Genomic DNA, 19264 nt, shown 5'->3' with positions numbered 1-19264 from the left:
CACTCAAGGTTGATATGATTTTATGGTTAAGAGCATGAGCTGGAGCTAGGCCAGGTCTATCCTTTTAAAAGAAAAAGAATGAAGAAGAAAAGGAATGATAGAGGAAGGTTGTGGAAGGAAAAGAAGGTCATATTAAAGGAGGGTATTTTAGTAAATATATATAAAAATAATTGCAATCAAAGCTTATGAAACTTGACGGTTGTTCATACATTTCATGGGACCTTTTAGAAATTAAAATACCTATATGAAACCTGTGTGATTTTTCCAAGAAAAAAAAATGTATGGACCATCTATAATTGTGGAAATTTTGGCTTGATCTTGCCATATCACGCATGGCCTAAAACATTTCCCCCACCTCCCAAGTGAGTTTTTCCTTGATTGATAAAAGCAAGTCGTAGAACTTGAACAAATCATTAAATCCTGACCAAGTGTCATAGATGGACCCAGGTTGAAGAAAATGAGGGCAAATGAGAAAAGCTTCACGAGTCCTTTAGTACATCACTCTTGTCACCCCTCCCGTTCTCCCAAAATTTCATTGTGTGTCCCTATATGAAATTCCATTGGCCCCTATTTAATATTTTAAACTCTTAAGCATATTTACTTATTTTTGGTTAAATCAATTGTGCACTCTCCTCGATCCCATCTATAAAGCATAGAGAAAGATATATTTTTTTTATCATAATTATAAGGTATGTTATCAACTTTTTATCATAAATTTTCTCTTTTCTCCTTTTATCCTTTCAAATATTAATGAGTAGGAATATATTGTTAAAGTAAGTGTATTTAATAAAAAAATCAGAAACTTATTAAATTTTTAAAAGAATTAATAAATTTTAAAGTTTTACTTATTAAAAAAATATATACCTCAATTTGGCTAGAGTTAATTTTCAGTTATTAAAAAATATATAGCATTTTGACTTTAAATTTCTTTTTCTTACATTCAATATTCATTCGTTTATTTATTTTTAAATTTTCTCTTTGAACCAAAATTAATGTGAACGATAATAATACGATGTTTGAACAAGGATAATACAAGGCAAATGTCTTAAAGGGGGATCCAAGAGAGAGGGATGGGGACAATTCAAAGCAATATGTTTAGCAGACTTTCTTTTGTTTCTTTAATGTATACTCCTTCCATCCCTATATATAAAGTATTTTTTAAAAATTTATTTTGTCCCTAAATATAAGGGATGACAATAATATTTTTAAATAATTAAATAATTTTATCTTTGTCTTGAAAAATAGAATAGATCATTAATTGTATGTTTTTTCTATCACTATCATGATATTAATTATGATATTATTAAAGATAAAATATAAAAAATCATTGTATTTTTATGTAAATTCAACTAAATAACAAATTTTTATTGGTATGTAAAATTTAATTGAAAACATTATATATATAAGGACGGAGGGAGTATATTTCATCTTTAGTGGTCGTGTTCTGGGTTTTGGTTTACACAAAAACTTTGTTTTGATTCATTGCTTGCGATGTAGTATTTCACATAAATGACGACAGGTCTGAGATTCATGAATTTCATGGTTTTAAACATGGGCTCCCTGTTTCTATTTTGAGACACTTTTTCATCATTATGTTATTAATCAGATAAGATATCTACTATTTTTTTCACTATGGCTTTGATAATTACATAACAAAATATGGAGTGGTGGCCAAAAGGCTTGTGTCTTAATAGCATGTAAGCTCTTTTATAAATAGAAAGTCATAGGTTTAATTTTGTTTGTAATCTTCAATATTTTCAAAATCAAACTGAATATTAAACTAAAAATGTCAACGATTCATGATTCGTATGATCCAATTGAGTTGAACTAATAGTCAAAACGATGATGTAACATTGAATAAAAATAATATTAAATGTATATATAAAATAAATACAAGAAAAAAATCTATAGTATGTTAATAAAATGACATAATATGATTATAAATTATAATTTCATAATTTATCAAATATAAGTGGACTTTAGTTAAATTAGATATAAGTAGATCTAAAAATATATGTATTTTCATATATAATTGTCAATATCTTTATAAAAAAAAGTGTCTCAAATCACATTCTATATATGTGAATTGTTCAAAAATAAAGTTAGCTTTTAGTAAAATTTAATTTTTAAATTTTTAAATTTTTTAAATTTTAATTTTTTTAATATTATGTTTAAAACTATTCTGATTCTTAGTTCAACTCCAGTTTCTAGCTCAATAGTGGCTTAACTCCAATCCAATTTGATTCAATCATGAAAATGATTTTTTTGATCTAAATCGAGTTGTTAATAACTCCGGTCAACAATTCAATCAATTCGACTATCTAGTTCAATTGTTAAATTATTGAAAATTTTAAACTATTGATGCCCGCTATTGATTCATAAAATATGGAGTGCTTCGACTACTTCAACTACATCCTCACTGATAGCTTAAAGTGCTAGTCTAGATCACTAGCTTCAAAGGTGCATTGCAAATCACGGTGCCCAATGTTGTGATTGGGAGTGACCTAAATGCAAGAGTCAATTATTTTTTTTGAATACAAAGCCATGGTAAAAATACTACGCAAAAGGACCAAAATTAGATCATATCAAAAGTCATAATGCTTTTACAATTTATGAGAGTGTCATCAAGTAAAGTAGTATCAAAATGGTCACTAGAGGCCTTGTAAGCTGGAAAATCAGCACAGCAATTTGCTTCTCTATAGACATGTTCTAAGGTAACCTCCCAATTCCTCATGATGAGATTTATGATACTTTTGATAATTGCTAAGAGTGGATGACTCTGAACTAAGTTTTCATTAATGAGAGATATAGCCTCCATTGAATCAGTACAAACATTAATTTTATGAATCTTAGCATTCCAGCAGATGTTTAGGCCTTCTAGAATTCAAATAAGCTCAGCAGCTGTGATGTGTTGGTAACCAAGGTTTTTAGTGAATTCTTTGATCTAGTTACTCTTGTCATCCTTGATGAAACCTCCACAAGCTGTGACACCATGATGTTTGATGGAACCATCAATATCAAGTCTCACCTACCCAAGATTCAAAGGCTTCCAACTCGCTTCATGTTTGGTGTCTAAATTACTCAAACGATCAAGCTTGGATTGAAGCTACAAGTCATTTATAATTTGTTGGGTGCTTGAAAAGGCAATCTCTTTGTCCATAGTATCATCTTCAGAGTAAACTTTCTTGCATCTTGCTTTCCAAATATTCCAACAGGCTTGGACAAAAAGTTTCTTTCAGGACAATCCTCTAGTATATCTACTTCCTGCTCATAATTAGTATTTCAAATTATCTAGTCCTGCACAGGAAGAGAGAGAAAGGTAAAAGGGTTAACTAATTTTTCTCAAACCTTTTTAGCATCTTTACAATTTTGTAAGATATGAATAGAAGAGTCAGGAGAGTTACAATCCAATTGGCAAGTATAATACTGTATAGTATTTCTATTAAAGAGCATGACATTTATTTATAAACGATCCCAAGCTGCTTTCCAAAGGAAGTAATTAATCTTTTCATAAGTAGGCCATTTTCATATTTTAGACCAAATATCATTAGATTTCTAAGCCTGCCAATTTTCCATAGTTTTGTAGGCAGATTTAATAGAAAAGTTATTATCTGAAGAGGGTCTCCAAATAAGAATGTCATCTTCGCCCTGAGTATTAGGAGGTTATACAAGAGCAATTTATTTAATAATATTTGGGTGGAGGTATCTTCTTATAAGATCTAAATTCCAACCTCCATTGGGCTTGTTGAAATTCGAGACTCCTACATAAAGAATAGAATCGGCATTATAAAAGGCATGTTTTACAAGAGGATCAGGCAGGGAGGTCCATCTATTATACCACAAGGATATTTTATCTCCTTTACTAACTTTTTAACTAATTAAAGACATGATCGTGTCCCAAATTTTGCAAATGCTACTCCAGATATAGGAGCAGGAATTAGATTTAACAACCATAGGGAGAGTCAGTTTGCTATAGTTATATTTATCCCTCAGAACTTGCACCCAAAGACAATTTGTTTTAGTGAGGATGCCCCAACAAAGCTTCATGATAAAGGTAATATTTTGGCTTTTGAGATTTTTAAGGCCAAGACCGCCAACTTTTATTAAAAGTGACACAATCCTAGGAGATAAGATGCTATTTTTTTCTCCCATTAGAAAAATCCCAAAGAAAATTTCTAAAGATTTTATCCAATTCTGCTAACACATTGTTAGGTAAAAGCATAGTTTGCATGGTGTAGTTAGAAAGAGTTGAAAGAACAAATTTTATGAGAATAGATTTTCTTGCTATGTTGAGATATCAACTTCTCTAATTTGCCAAGCGAGAGTTTGTCTTCTCAATTAAAGGTGCAAAGGTGAGCTTCGTAACCTTCTCATGAATGATAGAGATTCCAAGATATTTTTCAAGGTTACTAGTGAGAGGAATTCCAAGATCATTGCTACTTTGTAAAGCTCTGTTGAAATTGGCATTTCTAGAGTAGAAAAGTTTGGATTTGCCAGTTTTGATCTTTTGGCCGGAAGCTTTACAAAAGTTTGAAAGACATTGAAGAATGATTTGTGATTGAGAAAGAGATAATTTTATAAAAAGTAACAAATCATCAGCACAAAATAAGTGAAAAATAAGAGGCCCATTAGGTATTAGTCAAAAGGTTTCCATTCATTTTTTAAATACTATTAAAAATGCAATGACAAGAGTCAATTATTGACTCATGATCAGTGGTTAACCTATATGTATATGAGGGTGAGAAAATGCCTCCATTCACTTGAAAAAAATTGTATATTAGTGTAAAAAAATATTACACTTTGTCCCCACAAAATTTAAGATTTTTAACCCACTAAAATATCAATATTTCTCACTTAAAAGAAATAATGTTTCAATGTAATATTATAATTTAAATATATCTCTATATTTTGAATACAAGAGTGCAAATATAATTGGTTAATGAATTTTATTTAACTTAATATTAAGGTTAAATATATTGTATTTAATTAATAATAAGTTTTTCAAAAAATTTGTATTTTTTAAAAAAGTCCCCTACTAGCCAAAGGTTCTTGGTCCACCAATGCGCGCATGTGTTATGTCATTTTGCCAAGCTATTAAAAAGTATTAATTTAAGAGTTAATGATCAAAACTAGGGCCCTGCATAGTGTCTAAATGCTTGGCTAGTCCAACCCTGCCTAAGACATTCGGGCACTTTAGGTTGGGCTTTGGATTAGCCACTGAGGAGGGGTCAAACTCTACCATGCCCAACCCAACTTGAACATGTGCCATTCTTTGTTTTTTAAATTTTTTTTGTGAAAGATATTTATTTTATAATAATATTTTTTGTTGAAAGTTGTTATGAACTATATTATTTTTATGATTTTTTAGACATTTTTTATCATTATAATTTTTAAAATCTCTTTCAAAATCACAAATTTGTTTTTAACTTAATAGCATGTAAGAATAATTGACAGCAATTGATTATATGTAATTTTAAAAATTTTAATTTTGATTCCAATATTAGTTTTATCAAGAATATATTTTAAATGATAATAATAATATTTTTTTTTCAAAGAAAACATTTTTATATATTCTTTAAAAAAATGTTTGTAAAACTTTTTCAGGTCAATCGGGCTAAACTCAACCTGAACACTCGAGCATCGGGCTGGCTCAAACTACACATCACGCAAGGCATCGAGCAAGGGTGATGCTCGGTCCAACTTTGCCCATGTGCAGCCATAATCAAAATTGTAATCGAATTGTGATCAAATCACTTATAAACAAAACATTTTATTAAATCAATTAAAACATTTGTTTATTGATTTATTAATTCAATCGAGTGGGTTGATCAGATTTTCATACTTTGCATTTAGCCTTCACCGCCTTCCAAACACAACTAAATTTAGTCGTCTATGCTTGGCCCATACTATAACTAGATTGTAATGGGCTGGATATCAAATTAACGTGTCCAACCGGCTCTGCCCACTGGGGCGCACATGCACATATATAATTTTAAATTATTATTAGTTTTAATTAATTGTATGAGATTATTTTACTTGACACATCACAGGTAAGATAATATATATTGGCTTCATTACTATCATGAATATTTTTATGAATTCAATATTTTACTTTTATTTAAAAATTTTCAATTAATTTTAACTAGATATTATGTAAAAACAATGCATAATTGTTCAATTTTTATAATTTCAAAAATGATACTTTTGAAAAAAATATTGTTTTTGAAAGAATATATATTTAGATGGAGATAAGTTAATCGTTAAAATCTATTTATTATTTTTAAAATAATTTTGTTGCGGACAAAACCAAACTTAATTTTATTGATATAGTGATACAAAGTTGACATAGCCTAGATTTCAATGCACAACGACAAGGCATCAAAGGTGATACTTTACCCTATATTTATGCATCTATATTTTCATCCTTGTTACTTGAGCCAATTTCAAATGGTTTAATTGTTTAATTGTACTTGTTATTTGCTAAGAAATGATGGATTGAATTTTTAACTTTTTAGTTAGTATCCAAATGCATAAAAGGATAGAATGATTATGGAGCGTGCCATTTTAAGATATGCGTCTCATGTCATATTTATAGACCAAATAATTGTCTGATGAATAGCTTTATTTATTTAATCAAAATGTCATTTTTAAACTTATTTGAAACTAAAGTTGTATATTGTAGATAATTTTTTATTTAACCAAACATCATATTTTTGTCAATTAATTTATAAGTTTATCAAAGATGCGTTTAGTTTTATGTTGAAAACTGTTAGGGCTTTACGTGTAATATATAACTTGGTTGGACCTGACTTGACTCGATTCAATTTAAGTTAACAGCAGAAGGAAAAACAGGGCATAAAAATGGACCAACCTAGCTTGGCTGCTTCATGTGTCTTCAACTTCAACTCTTTCTTCAGAATCATATATATGCATTTTATAATTACAAAGATTATAAATGCATAAAATATTAAAATATAGATTGAAGAAGAAGACTACTGCTTCTTCCAACAAAAACTTCATGCTTAAATTTTAGAATGTGTAATATCATTTATATACAGTGAAAGTTTGCAACAAAACGAAAATCATCAGTACTAATATATTATTAACATTTAACATAACACAAAATGTATCTAATAATAGGTTACACTGTTTATGAGTATTATTTATTTTTCAAATTTTAAATAATAAACCAGAAAAATTTCATATACAATGTCAATATCAGTAGTTTCTAAAATTCAAAAAAAGAAAAAAAAATTGAAGCCGTCTTGGATGCTGTTTTTGTCGCCTTGGAAGGGATACGATCCGATGACTTGTCAAGTATGGGCCCAGTATAATCGTAATTGCTCGTTCCAACCCATTTCAATGTCACTACCGCACACAGCCCCCGTAGCTGACCACAGTTTGACCTCAGATTGTATGATTCCAGCATCTCAATTTGAAATCACTTCAATAGGAGAATCAAATAAGTGGTTTAACATCCATTAGATGAAGAGATTAGTGTTTAACAATAGTAATAGTTAAAACGCTGTGAATAAAAGTCATATGAGCAATAAGTGCAAAAGTCTTCTCATAATCAACACCACATTTTTTACTGAATTCTTGGGCTACCAAGCGAGCCTTACATTACTTCAAAGAGTCATTGGAATAAGTCTTGTTCTTGTAAATCCATTGATACCCAACTCGAGTTTTACTAGGAGGAAAATTAACAAGATCTTAAGTATGCATTTTCTCTAAAGCCTGTAATTCTTCATCCATTGCTTGCTATTAGAGGGGATCACAAGAGGCTTTCTTAAAAAATTTGAGTTCCTAAAACTAGATACTAGTGGAAAAATAATGATAATCATTGAGGTGAGAGGGAGGATTTCTTATACGATTAGGTTGAGAGTCTATAGATGTTATGGACTTAGAAGGCGTGATTTGCGCTGGAGGATAAGTGGGTGTGATAGTAGGCACATCTGGAGCAGGCACGGTGTCGGTTGTGGAAAAGAGCTCAATAGAAGATTTCGTACCTGAGTCACTGAGTAAAAGGTTAGTAGAAATATATGTAAAAATAAGAGGTAAAGAAGAAGAGAACAACAAAAGATCGGTTAGAGATGAAAACTTGATATTTTTGCAAAAAACAACATGTCAAGAAATGCGAATATGATTAAAGAGAGGATCCTAACAACGATAACATTTATGCTCATAATCATAACCTAGGAAACAACAAACACGGGTATGAGCTTGAAGTTTGTTTATCTTATGAGACAGAAGAAGAACAAAACAAGCACAAGCAGAGACTTTTAAGATATTATAATCAAGAGGATAACCATGGAGAAATGTTATCAATGACATGAGATGGGAGTCGATTAATGCAAAAAATAGAAGTTAAGGCTACTTCATCCCAAAAAGGATCAGGGAAAGAAGAGGAAATGAACAATCCTCTAACAAAATCAAGAATACAACGGTGTTTATACTTAACATGACCATTCTGTTAAGAAGTGTAGGGACAAGAATATTCAAAATAGTGCCCTAAGAACTAAAAAAATTGAGTAATTTAGAATCATAATATTTCAAAGTATTATCACGACAATTTTTTTTGAAGCACTAAGAAAATTGAGTAATTTAGAATTACAGTATTCCAAAGTATTATCATGACAATTTTTTTTGATGATTTTAGAATACTGAGTGTGAACCATAGTAGCAAATTTAATATAAATTTCAAGTAACTCAGATTGATATACCATCATATAGATCCAAGTAAAATGAGAAACCTCATCAATAAAAATCACAAAGTATCGAGATCCCCATAGAGGGAGTAGGTCTAGGATCCTAAATATCCAAATGAATTAAATCAAATGGAGAAGCAACAATGGAATCATTTTTATAAAAAGATAAAGCGGGTTGTTTAGAAGTTTGATAAAAAATGCATTATAAAGACTGATTATGAACATGACCTAAATGACCACTAGAAATTAAAGGCTTTAATTTACTCAAAGAAGGGTGAGCAAGACGACAATGCCACAAGTCAGGAGAGGAATTAGAAGAAGAGAATGTGGAGGCATAACACAATATGGGAGCAGTGACCTTAGGCAGGTGCAATTAAGGTGAGCTTAAACATACAACCAACTTTGCTCCCGGTCCCAACAATCTATCTTGTTTGAAAATTCATCACAGCACAGCCATGTTTGCTAAATAATACATTATATTGTATTATAACCCATATTAACAAGTTATCCAATAGAGAAAAGGTTAAGGCTAATGATAGGAACAAAAAATATATCATGAATAAATAGAGAAGGCAAGGAGATAGTACCAATGTGACTAACAGGCATTTGAGAATTATTAACAAAATGTATAGGATAGATAATAGAGTTAGTTGTCATAGAGGAAAAAAAATTTGCCTGACTTGTTATATGATTGTAACAAGCAAAATTAAAATACCAAGTGATTTACTAGTTAGAGTAAAAAAGCAACAAATGGGCTAGAGGAATGAGAGATGAATGCACACAGCAAAGCTTCAAATTTAATCGGAGAAGACCTCAAAGTAGATTAAGCCTTAAGTGTAATAGAGGAGGATCCTAAAGAAACTGAACAAGATCACATTTTTCTAACTAAAAGTGATAATTGTAACTATTTAGAGTAACTGAGATAAGTTACTCAACCTCTAACCTTGCCATTTTTAAGAAAAAGAACCAGCACAAAAAAACAAAAAAAATCAAATACCACAAAGGTTGTAGTACAGATGAATAACTCCTACAACAAGTAACAAATCAATAATCAACCGTTGAAAAAGATGTATTCGATGTTACAAATGTGATGACCAAGTTTCAGTCTAATCCAACGATTAATGAATTTGTAAACTCTGATTTATTAAGATTGTCCTATGAAAATGACTCTCTCTTCTTCTTTCACATATGGCTGTACATCAATCTGACTATGCCACCTCTGGATCAGGATGGAGGATAGAAATATTAAGGAAGGCTGTCACTCTTTAAAATCTTACTTTGCCTGTGAAAAAATGAAAAATATTCCATAACTCTAATACAATGAAAGCTGCTAGAGATAAGAGAGAGACCAGAATAATGGCATAAAAAAAATAACATATCCTTAGAATATTATAACACCACCATGGCAGCTGCTCTACTTCGGAGAACCAGTATTTCCCACAATGCCCTCCCCTTCAAGTTCGCCACTTCTTGGTGTCTTAGTAAGGCGTTAACTCAGCATTTCACGATCGATAAGGCTGTAAATGAAAATACGATTCGCAGAGTTTCAAAGGGCTTTTCGTTTTACTCCCAGCTCGCCGGTGGTGGTGGACTCCCATCGTTTATGCGTGGAGCTGTATTCTGGGAATCTGGCAAGCCTCTCTCCATCAAGGAATTCCACATCCCTCGCCCCAAGGCTGGAGAAGTTCTCGTCAGAACCAAGGGTTGATAATCCTTAATTTCTTGTCTTCTCTTCGTGATTGTTGTTGTTGTTGATTTTCAATTTTGCCACCTGTCGGACTTCAGGAGAATCTTGGGCCAATTGAATCTTACAAGACTACAGAATGAATTCCTGTCGGATATCAGGAGAAACAATCATCATCCTTTGACCATATTCTTTCGCATGTGTAAATTTCCACATCAACATATAAATGCAGTAACCATGAACTGAACAAAATGATTATGATGATGATGATAAGAATACATGAATTCCTTTTGTACCAATGATTATTATTTAAAAATGGCGTAATCAATTATCCATATACAAAATTTCAGGATCAAGCATAGAATACATGCTTGTCCATCATCCGATGATAGATTAGACTACGGCTCAATCCTCCTATTCCTCCTCAGACTTTGGACCAACAGAATCATTTCCCACTATTCTCCATATGTAATCACGAAAGAAACAAATGAAAAGACAATAAGGGTAGAACGTTCCAGCTTTCATGAATCTGAAGAGCTAAACTTAACAGACTACTCTTCCTTCCACTTGTTAACATACTTGAGGAAAGCATTGGCAGGATTTTCTCTAGGTGGCGCTCGAACACGAGTAGACCTTCGGAGCACAGACTCATCTAGTGCAATCTGCTGTATCTGATCCTTTGATCTCTTCTGAAGTTCCGTACTATAAACATGGAATATAAATAAATGAAGTTAACTGATGAAAAAAACTTAGGCAAACAAAAAATATCGATAACATTTAAAAGTACATTCAACGGAAGAGAGGTAGTCTATATGTCATCGCTAGAAGATAAGAATCTGACTTAGCGACACAGCTTTCACGAGAATCAAGATGGTAACCAAGGTCATGCATTCAAAATGTTAAATTAATCAAACTTAATGATAACAGTTTCTAATAGGTTATTTTTGTTCTCAGCCAAGGCCAATCACTCCAAACTATCAGCTCATTGCAGAGGTCATTCTATTACATGTCACTATTCTCGTCGGTATCAAAGTTACATTAGAATTACTTAGTAGAAGCTATAACTAAACTAGAACAACGGTGTTTCTTTGTTCTATACCTTCATTGGTCTTGTCCACTTACGGTAACGGCATTTATAAAACGTGTACAGCTGGGAGAAAAGTCTAAATTGAAGGCTTCTACTACGTGAAATGGAACCAAGGACACAGAAATGTTCTACCGGTACTCCATTGAAACTTTCAATTGGAAAATAAATCTAACTCACCATATTCTAGCATAATATTTTTCCAGTTGCTGTTGCAATTCTCTTTCCCGCTCACCCTTGCAATTCAGTGACCTCATCAATGCATCAAGCTATTCAAGCATAAAAGTTAGCAGAAGTCTCTTGCATAAAGAAAAAGCATATATAGCAGGCTATTTAATTTGAATTTAGTACCTCTTCCTTGGTGCTGTAGTAGCCCCACTCCTTAGAATCAGAACTTTCCACAAAGATCCTCCCATCACGATAATAATACGATGTTTGTTTCTGGTTTAAATTTCAAAGGGACGAAAGAATGGGCAATACAAAGGCAAATGTCTAAAAGGGGGATCTAAGAAAGAGGGATGGGGACAATTCAGAGCAACGTGTTGAGTAGACTTTCTTTGTTTCTTCAATATATATATCTTTCATCTTTGGTGGTCGTGGCCTGGGCTTTGGTTTACGCACACAAACTTTGTTCTGATTCGCTGCTCGCGATGTAGTATTCCATATATGACAACGATCCGAGATTCATGAATTTCATGGTTTTAAAAATGGGCTTCCTGTTTCTGTTTTGAGACACTTTTCTGTCATCATATGATTAATCAAGTTCGATAACTATTATTTTTTTCACTATGGCTTTGATAAATGGAGTGGTCACTAATGGCCTTGCATCTTAATAGTATGTAAACTCCTTTATGAGTAGGAGCTTACAGATTTAATTTTGTTTGTCATTTTAGACTGATAGACTGTTAGTTCATATCATTAATTCAACTTCAGAGGCACGTTGCAGATCACGGTGCCCGATGTTGTGATTGAGAGTGACCCAAATGCAAGATCTTCCATCAGTTTGATTCCCTCAATTATCGTCAATTATGGACCCACGAGCAGTGACAAACCTATACGTATACGAGTGTTTTATATGTACATGAGTGTGAGCAAATGCCTCCATTCCCTTAGAAAAAATTGCATGTTAGTGTGAGAAAATTTTACACTTTGTACTCATAAAATTTAAGATTTTAAACCCACTAAAATATCAATCTTTCTCACTTGAAAAAATAATGTTTCAATGTTGTATTAAAATTTAAATATTTTGAAGAGAGGAGTGCAAATATAATTAGTTAATCAAATTTATTTAACTTAATCTTGAGGTTAAAAATATTGTATTTAATTAATAATAAGTTGTCAAAAAAAATTGTGATTTTTTTTAAAAAATCCCCTACTAGCTTAATGTTCTCAGTCCTTCATTTTGCACGTGTTATATATGTCGTTTTGTCAAGCTACTGATAAAGTATTGGTTCAAGATTTAATTATTAAAATCATAATTAAATTGATCATAAAAAAATATTTTATTAAATTTGTTAACACACTTGTTTATTAATTTATCGGTTCAATTGAGTGGCTTAACTGAATTTTTATACTATGCGTTTTGCCTTCACCGCCTTCTAATCGCAACTAGCTTTAGTCGATTGTGCCTGGCCCACACTATTATTAGATTGCAATGGGTTCGATGTCGAGCTAACCTGTTAAACCTGGTCTGCCCACCTTGAGCGTGTGTGCGCGAGTGTATTTTAAATTATTTAGTGTTAATTAATTGAATGAGATTATTTTACTTGACACATCATGGGTACGATAGTATATATTGACTTCATTACGATCACGAAAATTTTAAGAATTCAATATTTTCAATTAATTTTAACTAAATATTATGTAAAAGCAATGCATAATTATTCAATTTTTATAATTTCAAAAATGATACTGTTGAAAAATTATTGTTTTTGAAAGAATATATCTTTAGATGGAGATAAGTTAATCAATAAAATCTATTTATTATTTTTAAAATAATTTTGTTGCGGACAAAGCCAAACTTAATACAGGGGTGAGGGCTCTCCATTTTTTTTACTCTTATTTTCTCTCTACTTCTCAATTTTTACCATTGATATTATTCTATTGAATAAACTTGTTTTAATCATAAAGTTGATGAATTATTATGATTGGAAAATGAAGGAAAAAAGAGAGTAAAGAAATGGAGAGATTTCTGTTCCCTCCCCTTGGTATGGTGATACAAAGTTAGCCTAGTTCAAATTTCAATACACAATGACTAGGCATCCAAGTTGATAGTTTACCCTATATTAATGCATCATAGTTTCATCCTTATTACTTGAGTTAATTTCTAATGGTTTAATTGTTTATAATTATACTTGTTATTTACTGAGAAATTATGGCTTGAATTTTTAATTTTTTAGTTAGCATCCAAAGGCATACAAAGGATAGAATGATTATGAAGCATACCGTTTCAAGATATGTGTCTCATGTCACATTTATAGACTAAATAAATGTGTAATTAATAGCTTTATTTATTTATTTAATCAAAATGTCATTTTTTAAATTATTTCAAATTAAAGTTGAAAATTGTAGATAAATTTTTTTTATTTAATCAAACAACATATTTTTGTCAATTAATTTATAAATTTATCAAAGCTCTATTTAGTTTTATGTTGAAGATTATTAGGACTATACATGCGACTTGTAACTTAGTTGGACATGACTTGACTTGATTCAATCTAAGCTGACGTCAGAAGTAAATACATGACATAGAAAAAGACCACACCTAGCTTGGCTCCTTCCCTTGTTTTCAATTTTAATCCTTTTAACCCTTTATTTTGAATCATATACATGCATTTTAATAACTATAAAAATTATAAATATATAAAATATTAGAACGTATCTCCTCCATTTAAAAATATAAAATATTTTTAATTAAATTTTATTTTAATAAAATAATTATTTATTTTTAAATCAATCCTACTTCAACACAATATCAATAGTTTCCAAAATTCAAAAAAGCAAAAAAAATTGAAGCGGTCTTGGATGCCATTTTTGTCGCTTTGAAAGGATGCGATCCGATGACTTGTCAGGTATGGGCCCACGATAATATATTGTTAATTTCTCGTTCCAATCCGCTTGAATTTCACCTACGCACACTACACCCGCAGTACATACTCATCCGTCTGACCATCTCAGTTTGACCTCAGATTGTATGATTCCACCATGGCAGCAGCTCTACTTCGGAGAACCAGTATTTCCCACAATGCCCGCCGCTTCAAGTTCGCTACTTCTTGGTGTCTTAGTGAGGCGTTGACTCAGCATTTTCCGATCGATAAGTCTGTGAATGAAAATGCTATTCGCAGAGTTTCAAAGGGCTTTTCGTTTTACTCCCAGCTTGCCGGTGGTGGTGGACTCCCATCGTTTATGCGTGGAGCTGTATTCTGGGAATCTGGCAAGCCTCTCTCCATCGAGGAATTCCACATCCCTCGCCCCAAGGCTGGAGAAGTTCTCGTCAGAACCAAGGGTTGATAATCCTCAATTTCTTGTTTTCTCTTCGTGATTGTTGTTGTTGTTGATTTTCAATTTTGCGACCTGTCTGATTTCGAAAACATTGTTGTCAAAAAGAATCGTCGATGATTAATTCATACTTTTTCAGGTCCTAAAGATACCCGGTTTTCGTCTAATTTCCTAGAGTCAAGCTTTCCGGCTTTAAACGAGGGAACTAAACTAATTAATTATCGAATGTTTTGTTGTGCATGCAGGTTGTGGAGTATGCCACTCCGATCTCCACGTTATAAAGGACGAAATTCCTTTTTCCAGTCCTTGCGTGCTGGGACATGAGATAACTGGCGAAATTCTTGAACATGGACCGCTCACAGATGATAAAACAAAACAAAGGTAGCAGTCAAAGTTTAATGGTCTTTTGCTAATCATTAATGTTCTAGTCAGTTGACTTTTAGGAAAAGTGTACTTTCTTAAGTCAATGCGGGTGGAAAGTAAAAATTCGTAATAATTAAGCTTTCCTGTGTTGCAGGCTTCCAGTTGGATCTCGAGTCGTTGGTTCCTTCATTATGCCTTGTGGCAACTGTTCTTATTGTTCAAAGGTAACATCGCATATTCGCATCGATCACTTTGTCTGATTTATTGCTCGCCCTCAATGTTGTCATAAGTCTCCCGCTACTAAACAGGGGCATGATGATTTATGTGAAGCTTTCTTTGCTTATAACCGGGCAAAAGGAACCCTCTATGACGGTGAAACTCGGCTGTTTCTTCGCAGCAGTGGTAAGTATGATTTGTATGTTATTCTTAAGGCTGACAATGGTCCTTTAGTTACTTTTCTCTTCAATCAACTACTGGCACAGTCAGCAGAACTAATATTATGATTTACTTTATATCCTGAAAGCTCATGGTAGATTACTAATTTTCATAATTTTCTACTGGAAGCACCTGTGCTTTTTACTGGCACTTAAGAAACATGTTACTGTTATTAATGTTGAGTGATAAACTGATGTAACATACCAATTCAAGCTCCGTTCGCTGAAATAAGTATGCATGTTCCTTGATTGCATCTGCACAGGATCAATTAATTTAATGCTTTGCAACTTCTTACCAAAAAAATCCCAATCCGCTTGTTGGTGTTTTATTTTCAGCTGATAACAATCTTAATGCTATTCAGAGTTTTAACTTACTCATTGATAGTGCTCTTCATTATTGAATACTAAAAATAATTAATAACTTATAGGAAAACCAGTCTACATGTATAGTATGGGAGGGCTTGCTGAATACTGTGTGGTGCCAGCAAATGCGTTGACAGTATTACCAGACTCATTGCCATACACAGAGTCTGCAATACTAGGATGTGCTGTCTTTACTGCGTATGGAGCAATGGCCCATGCGGCTGAGGTGCGTCCAGGGGACTCTGTTGCTGTTATCGGAACAGGGGGTGTTGGTTCTAGGTAAAAGATATTACTTTCCTGATGAGTGTACAATTTTCACCTAGCAGTTGCACTGCCTTTCTTTTGGTTCTCTTTGGTAATGCTTGTTTGAGGTATGCCAAGTTAACATGCTTGTTTGATTGTTTCTCATAGTGTAGTTAGATTGTCTACAACTTGTTGGGAATCATACCTTTAACTATGTGATAGTTATGTTTCGTTATGGAGACCACTTAGGTGTTGCAAAATGATTTGGAGAATATAGGATTTCAATTTACCCCTCTGATACAGAACATTGAGCCGAATTTTCTCCTCTTTCCAGCTGTTTGCAGATAGCTAGAGCATTTGGTGCTTCTGAAATTATTGCTGTGGATGTTCAGGATGAAAAGCTAGAGAAAGCAAAAACATTTGGTGCTACTCACACCGTGAATGCAGCACGAGAAGATCCAATTGGAAAGATAATTGTAAATGCATTTTCCTTTGACTCAATCTTTCAAGATCTAACTGTGTTATGTCGGAGGATTACTGCTATATTATTTCTAATTGAAACATGTCTGGTTGGTATTTTATATTTTAAGGAGTAACACGAAAGGATCTTTTTCATGACTTATTTGCATGTGTGTCTACCAGGAATCAGTAGTTAAACAAATTGACTCAGAAGGCTGTCAAAGCATCAATAACTTCTAATTCTAAGGCTATTAGATAGACTTCTGCATTAGAAAAAATTGCAACGATCTTCTGTGTATTTTGATCAGAGCGAAGTATAGAGAGCATATATTTTGCTTTCAAATGACTCTGCCCATGGTTTTTTGTTCCTCTATTCTGCAACCATAACTTGTTTAGCTTTAACTGTCAGTTTCTTCTCATTCTCCTTTTGGGACACAGTTTGAAGTTTTGATCCATAAACTCTACTTTAAGCTTTTCCTATTCATATTTGTCATCTATAATTAAGTTTTCTTTTTCTTCAAACTCTCGAGATTCAAAAACAAGACATTTATTTGTCATTATTTTTACTATTATTTTCTGAAAAAGCCACAGGCATGGGGTTAGGAGGAACACTCACGATTTTCCAATTCACAAATCGCCTCATTCACAGGATGTTCGGTTTGTTTCACTCTGAAGAGAGCCTTTATTTTGTTTGCACTGATTTCAACAGGAAATAACTGGTGGAAAAGGTGTTGACGTTGCTGTGGAAGCCTTGGGAAAACCACAGACGTTTTCCCAGTGCACGCAAAGTGTGAAGGATGGAGGAAAAGCTGTGATGATTGGACTAGCAAAAGCTGGTGCTGTTGGACAAATCGATATAAATCGCCTTGTTCGTAAAAAGGTGCATATTCTTTGTATGCAATATATCTTTCGAACTATTAAGTAACTCCTTATACTATATCAAGTCTCAATTGTAATGGTCAAAGATAGCACCATCACCATTCAAATCAAACTGGCCTTCTATAATCTGAATGGAACTTCCCTCCCCTCTTTTGAAATTAAAGATCTCCTAACACTGGAAATCTGTTACCAAATATAGAATAACTCTTTTCATCTTAAACTTGTTTTATAAAAACATAAAAATATTGAAACTCTTGATGTTAGTAAATAATGGGTATAATTATTTTTTCACGAGTTACTCTGATACTCGTGAGCCACTGCATGAATTTTATTTATGTTGGTATTCCGCTTTTGAGCCTATTTTAAGGCTTTAGCTGGATCAATTCAGTGAAGTATCTTCCATTCACATGAATAATCTGGTTGAAGATGATCTTTGAGTTCAAACTAGAGAAACTAACTTTAGTTTCTTTTATGCAATGTTATGGAATTCTCTCCTGAACTGATAATTATTTCTGCTTCCTTCATTATTTCCATGAACTATTACACCATCTCTGAGTAGATAAAAGTTCTGGGATCATATGGAGGTAGAGCGAGGCAAGATCTTCCCAAGTTAGTCAGACTGGCAGAAACAGGTATCTTCAATCTTTCCAATACTGTTTCTAGAAGATACAGCTTTGAGGAGGCAGGCAAAGCATTTGAAGATCTCAACCAGGGAAAAATTGTCGGGCGAGCCGTCATTGAGATAAGATAATCTTGTTTTACATTCCATGCAATGCTTTGTGGCTAGAATTCTGGTTCTTGCCCGTAATCCAAATTGCAAGGAACTGGTGGCCTGAGAACACATGATGGATGTTGTTTGCTCATATTCTGCTATACTGATAACAGGGTTCCTAATGGCCTAGACGTGGTCAAAGTACTTAAATAAAATAAATATTTGCATGCCACCTCTGGTTCATTTGGTCGGGATAGGTGCATTTACATATCTTAAGGTTAAATCCTGAAAATTAAAGATATCTGATTGGCCAAAGGTCTCATATACATGTTATGAATATACTGCATTCATGCACTGTACTTTACAATTTACATGAACGAGAAAGTCCTGCATTTTTTTTTTTTTTAAGTGGGTAAGAATGCATCGGAGCTCCTCACCTTCTCTTCTAGGCTTTATCCTGCATGCAGTCAGGGAAAAGAAGGAAATGAGGAAAAAGAGAATAATGAAAAACTAATCTCGACCTCCCCTGGGACTCTGCAGCCCTGCCGTTAGTAGGAGTTTTCTTTTCTCTTTTTATGGCACTATGGCAGTCATTGGATTGAAGTTTAAAATCTTGATAAAGGAAGACATTTGGGAATCAAAATCGTTGGTTGAGAGGTTCACTGTCTGTAATTTCAAATTTTGCAGCTCTAGAAAAGTTACATTGCAAGTTTTATTGCCTGACTTTGATGCCTATGTTAAGGTGCATTGCTTCCAGCTGTAGTCTATTTCGCTTCTTCCCTGAGTAACAAGCGTGGTAATGGTTGTTTTTTTTTTTTTTTGGCGCCATTCTATAAA

General features: G+C 32.8%; 3 protein-coding genes across 3 annotated transcripts; 2 read left to right on the top strand and 1 right to left on the bottom strand.

The window, feature by feature from the left end:
* The first annotated feature begins 10110 nt into the window (after positions 1–10110).
* On the top strand, positions 10111–10416 carry LOC129309009 (uncharacterized). Its single transcript, XM_054950356.1, has one exon. It carries the CDS (start codon positions 10111–10113, stop codon positions 10414–10416), a length of 306 nt encoding a protein of 101 aa, XP_054806331.1.
* A 364-nt stretch (positions 10417–10780) lies between these two features.
* LOC129309008 (uncharacterized) lies at positions 10781–12581 on the bottom strand. The gene is made up of 4 exons (XM_054950355.1): positions 12558–12581; positions 11828–11917; positions 11657–11745; positions 10781–11094 (listed from the first exon to the last, which is right to left on the bottom strand). Exons 1-4 carry the CDS (start codon positions 12579–12581, stop codon positions 10944–10946), a joined length of 354 nt encoding a protein of 117 aa, XP_054806330.1. The 3' UTR covers positions 10781–10943.
* Positions 12582–14614: 2033 nt separating this feature from the next.
* On the top strand, positions 14615–18659 carry LOC129308460 (uncharacterized). The gene is made up of 8 exons (XM_054949571.1): positions 14615–14981; positions 15220–15355; positions 15492–15561; positions 15646–15739; positions 16200–16413; positions 16712–16853; positions 17546–17716; positions 18275–18659. Exons 1-8 carry the CDS (start codon positions 14681–14683, stop codon positions 18464–18466), a joined length of 1320 nt encoding a protein of 439 aa, XP_054805546.1. The 5' UTR covers positions 14615–14680; the 3' UTR covers positions 18467–18659.
* Positions 18660–19264: the final 605 nt, after the last annotated feature.

This window comes from Prosopis cineraria, unplaced genomic scaffold (assembly GCF_029017545.1).
Source record: "Prosopis cineraria cultivar Desert tree isolate PC_DT_omini unplaced genomic scaffold, ASM2901754v1 PC4, whole genome shotgun sequence".
Lineage (NCBI taxonomy): Eukaryota > Viridiplantae > Streptophyta > Magnoliopsida > Fabales > Fabaceae > Prosopis > Prosopis cineraria.
Note: the sequence above shows the minus strand (reverse complement) of the source record. Positions and strands in the feature narration are given on the sequence as shown.

What these genes read in the sequence shown, in the direction of transcription:
- LOC129309009 (XM_054950356.1), top strand. Translation starts at nt 10,111, where the DNA reads ATGGCAGCTGCTCTACTTCGGAGAACCAGTATTTCCCACAATGCCCTC.
- LOC129309008 (XM_054950355.1), bottom strand. Translation starts at nt 12,581, where the DNA reads ATGGAGGCATTTGCTCACACTCAT. An exon ending in ACTACAGCACCAAGGAAGAG is followed by an intron (nt 11,746 to 11,827) that starts GTACTAAATTCA and finishes ATGCTTGAATAG; the next exon opens with CTTGATGCATTGATGAGGTC. An exon ending in AAATATTATGCTAGAATATG is followed by an intron (nt 11,095 to 11,656) that starts GTGAGTTAGATT and finishes CCATGTTTATAG; the next exon opens with TACGGAACTTCAGAAGAGAT.
- LOC129308460 (XM_054949571.1), top strand. Translation starts at nt 14,681, where the DNA reads ATGGCAGCAGCTCTACTTCGGAGAACCAGTATTTCCCACAATGCCCGC. An exon ending in ACTGTTCTTATTGTTCAAAG is followed by an intron (nt 15,562 to 15,645) that starts GTAACATCGCAT and finishes GCTACTAAACAG; the next exon opens with GGGCATGATGATTTATGTGA. An exon ending in ATCCAATTGGAAAGATAATT is followed by an intron (nt 16,854 to 17,545) that starts GTAAATGCATTT and finishes TGATTTCAACAG; the next exon opens with GAAATAACTGGTGGAAAAGG.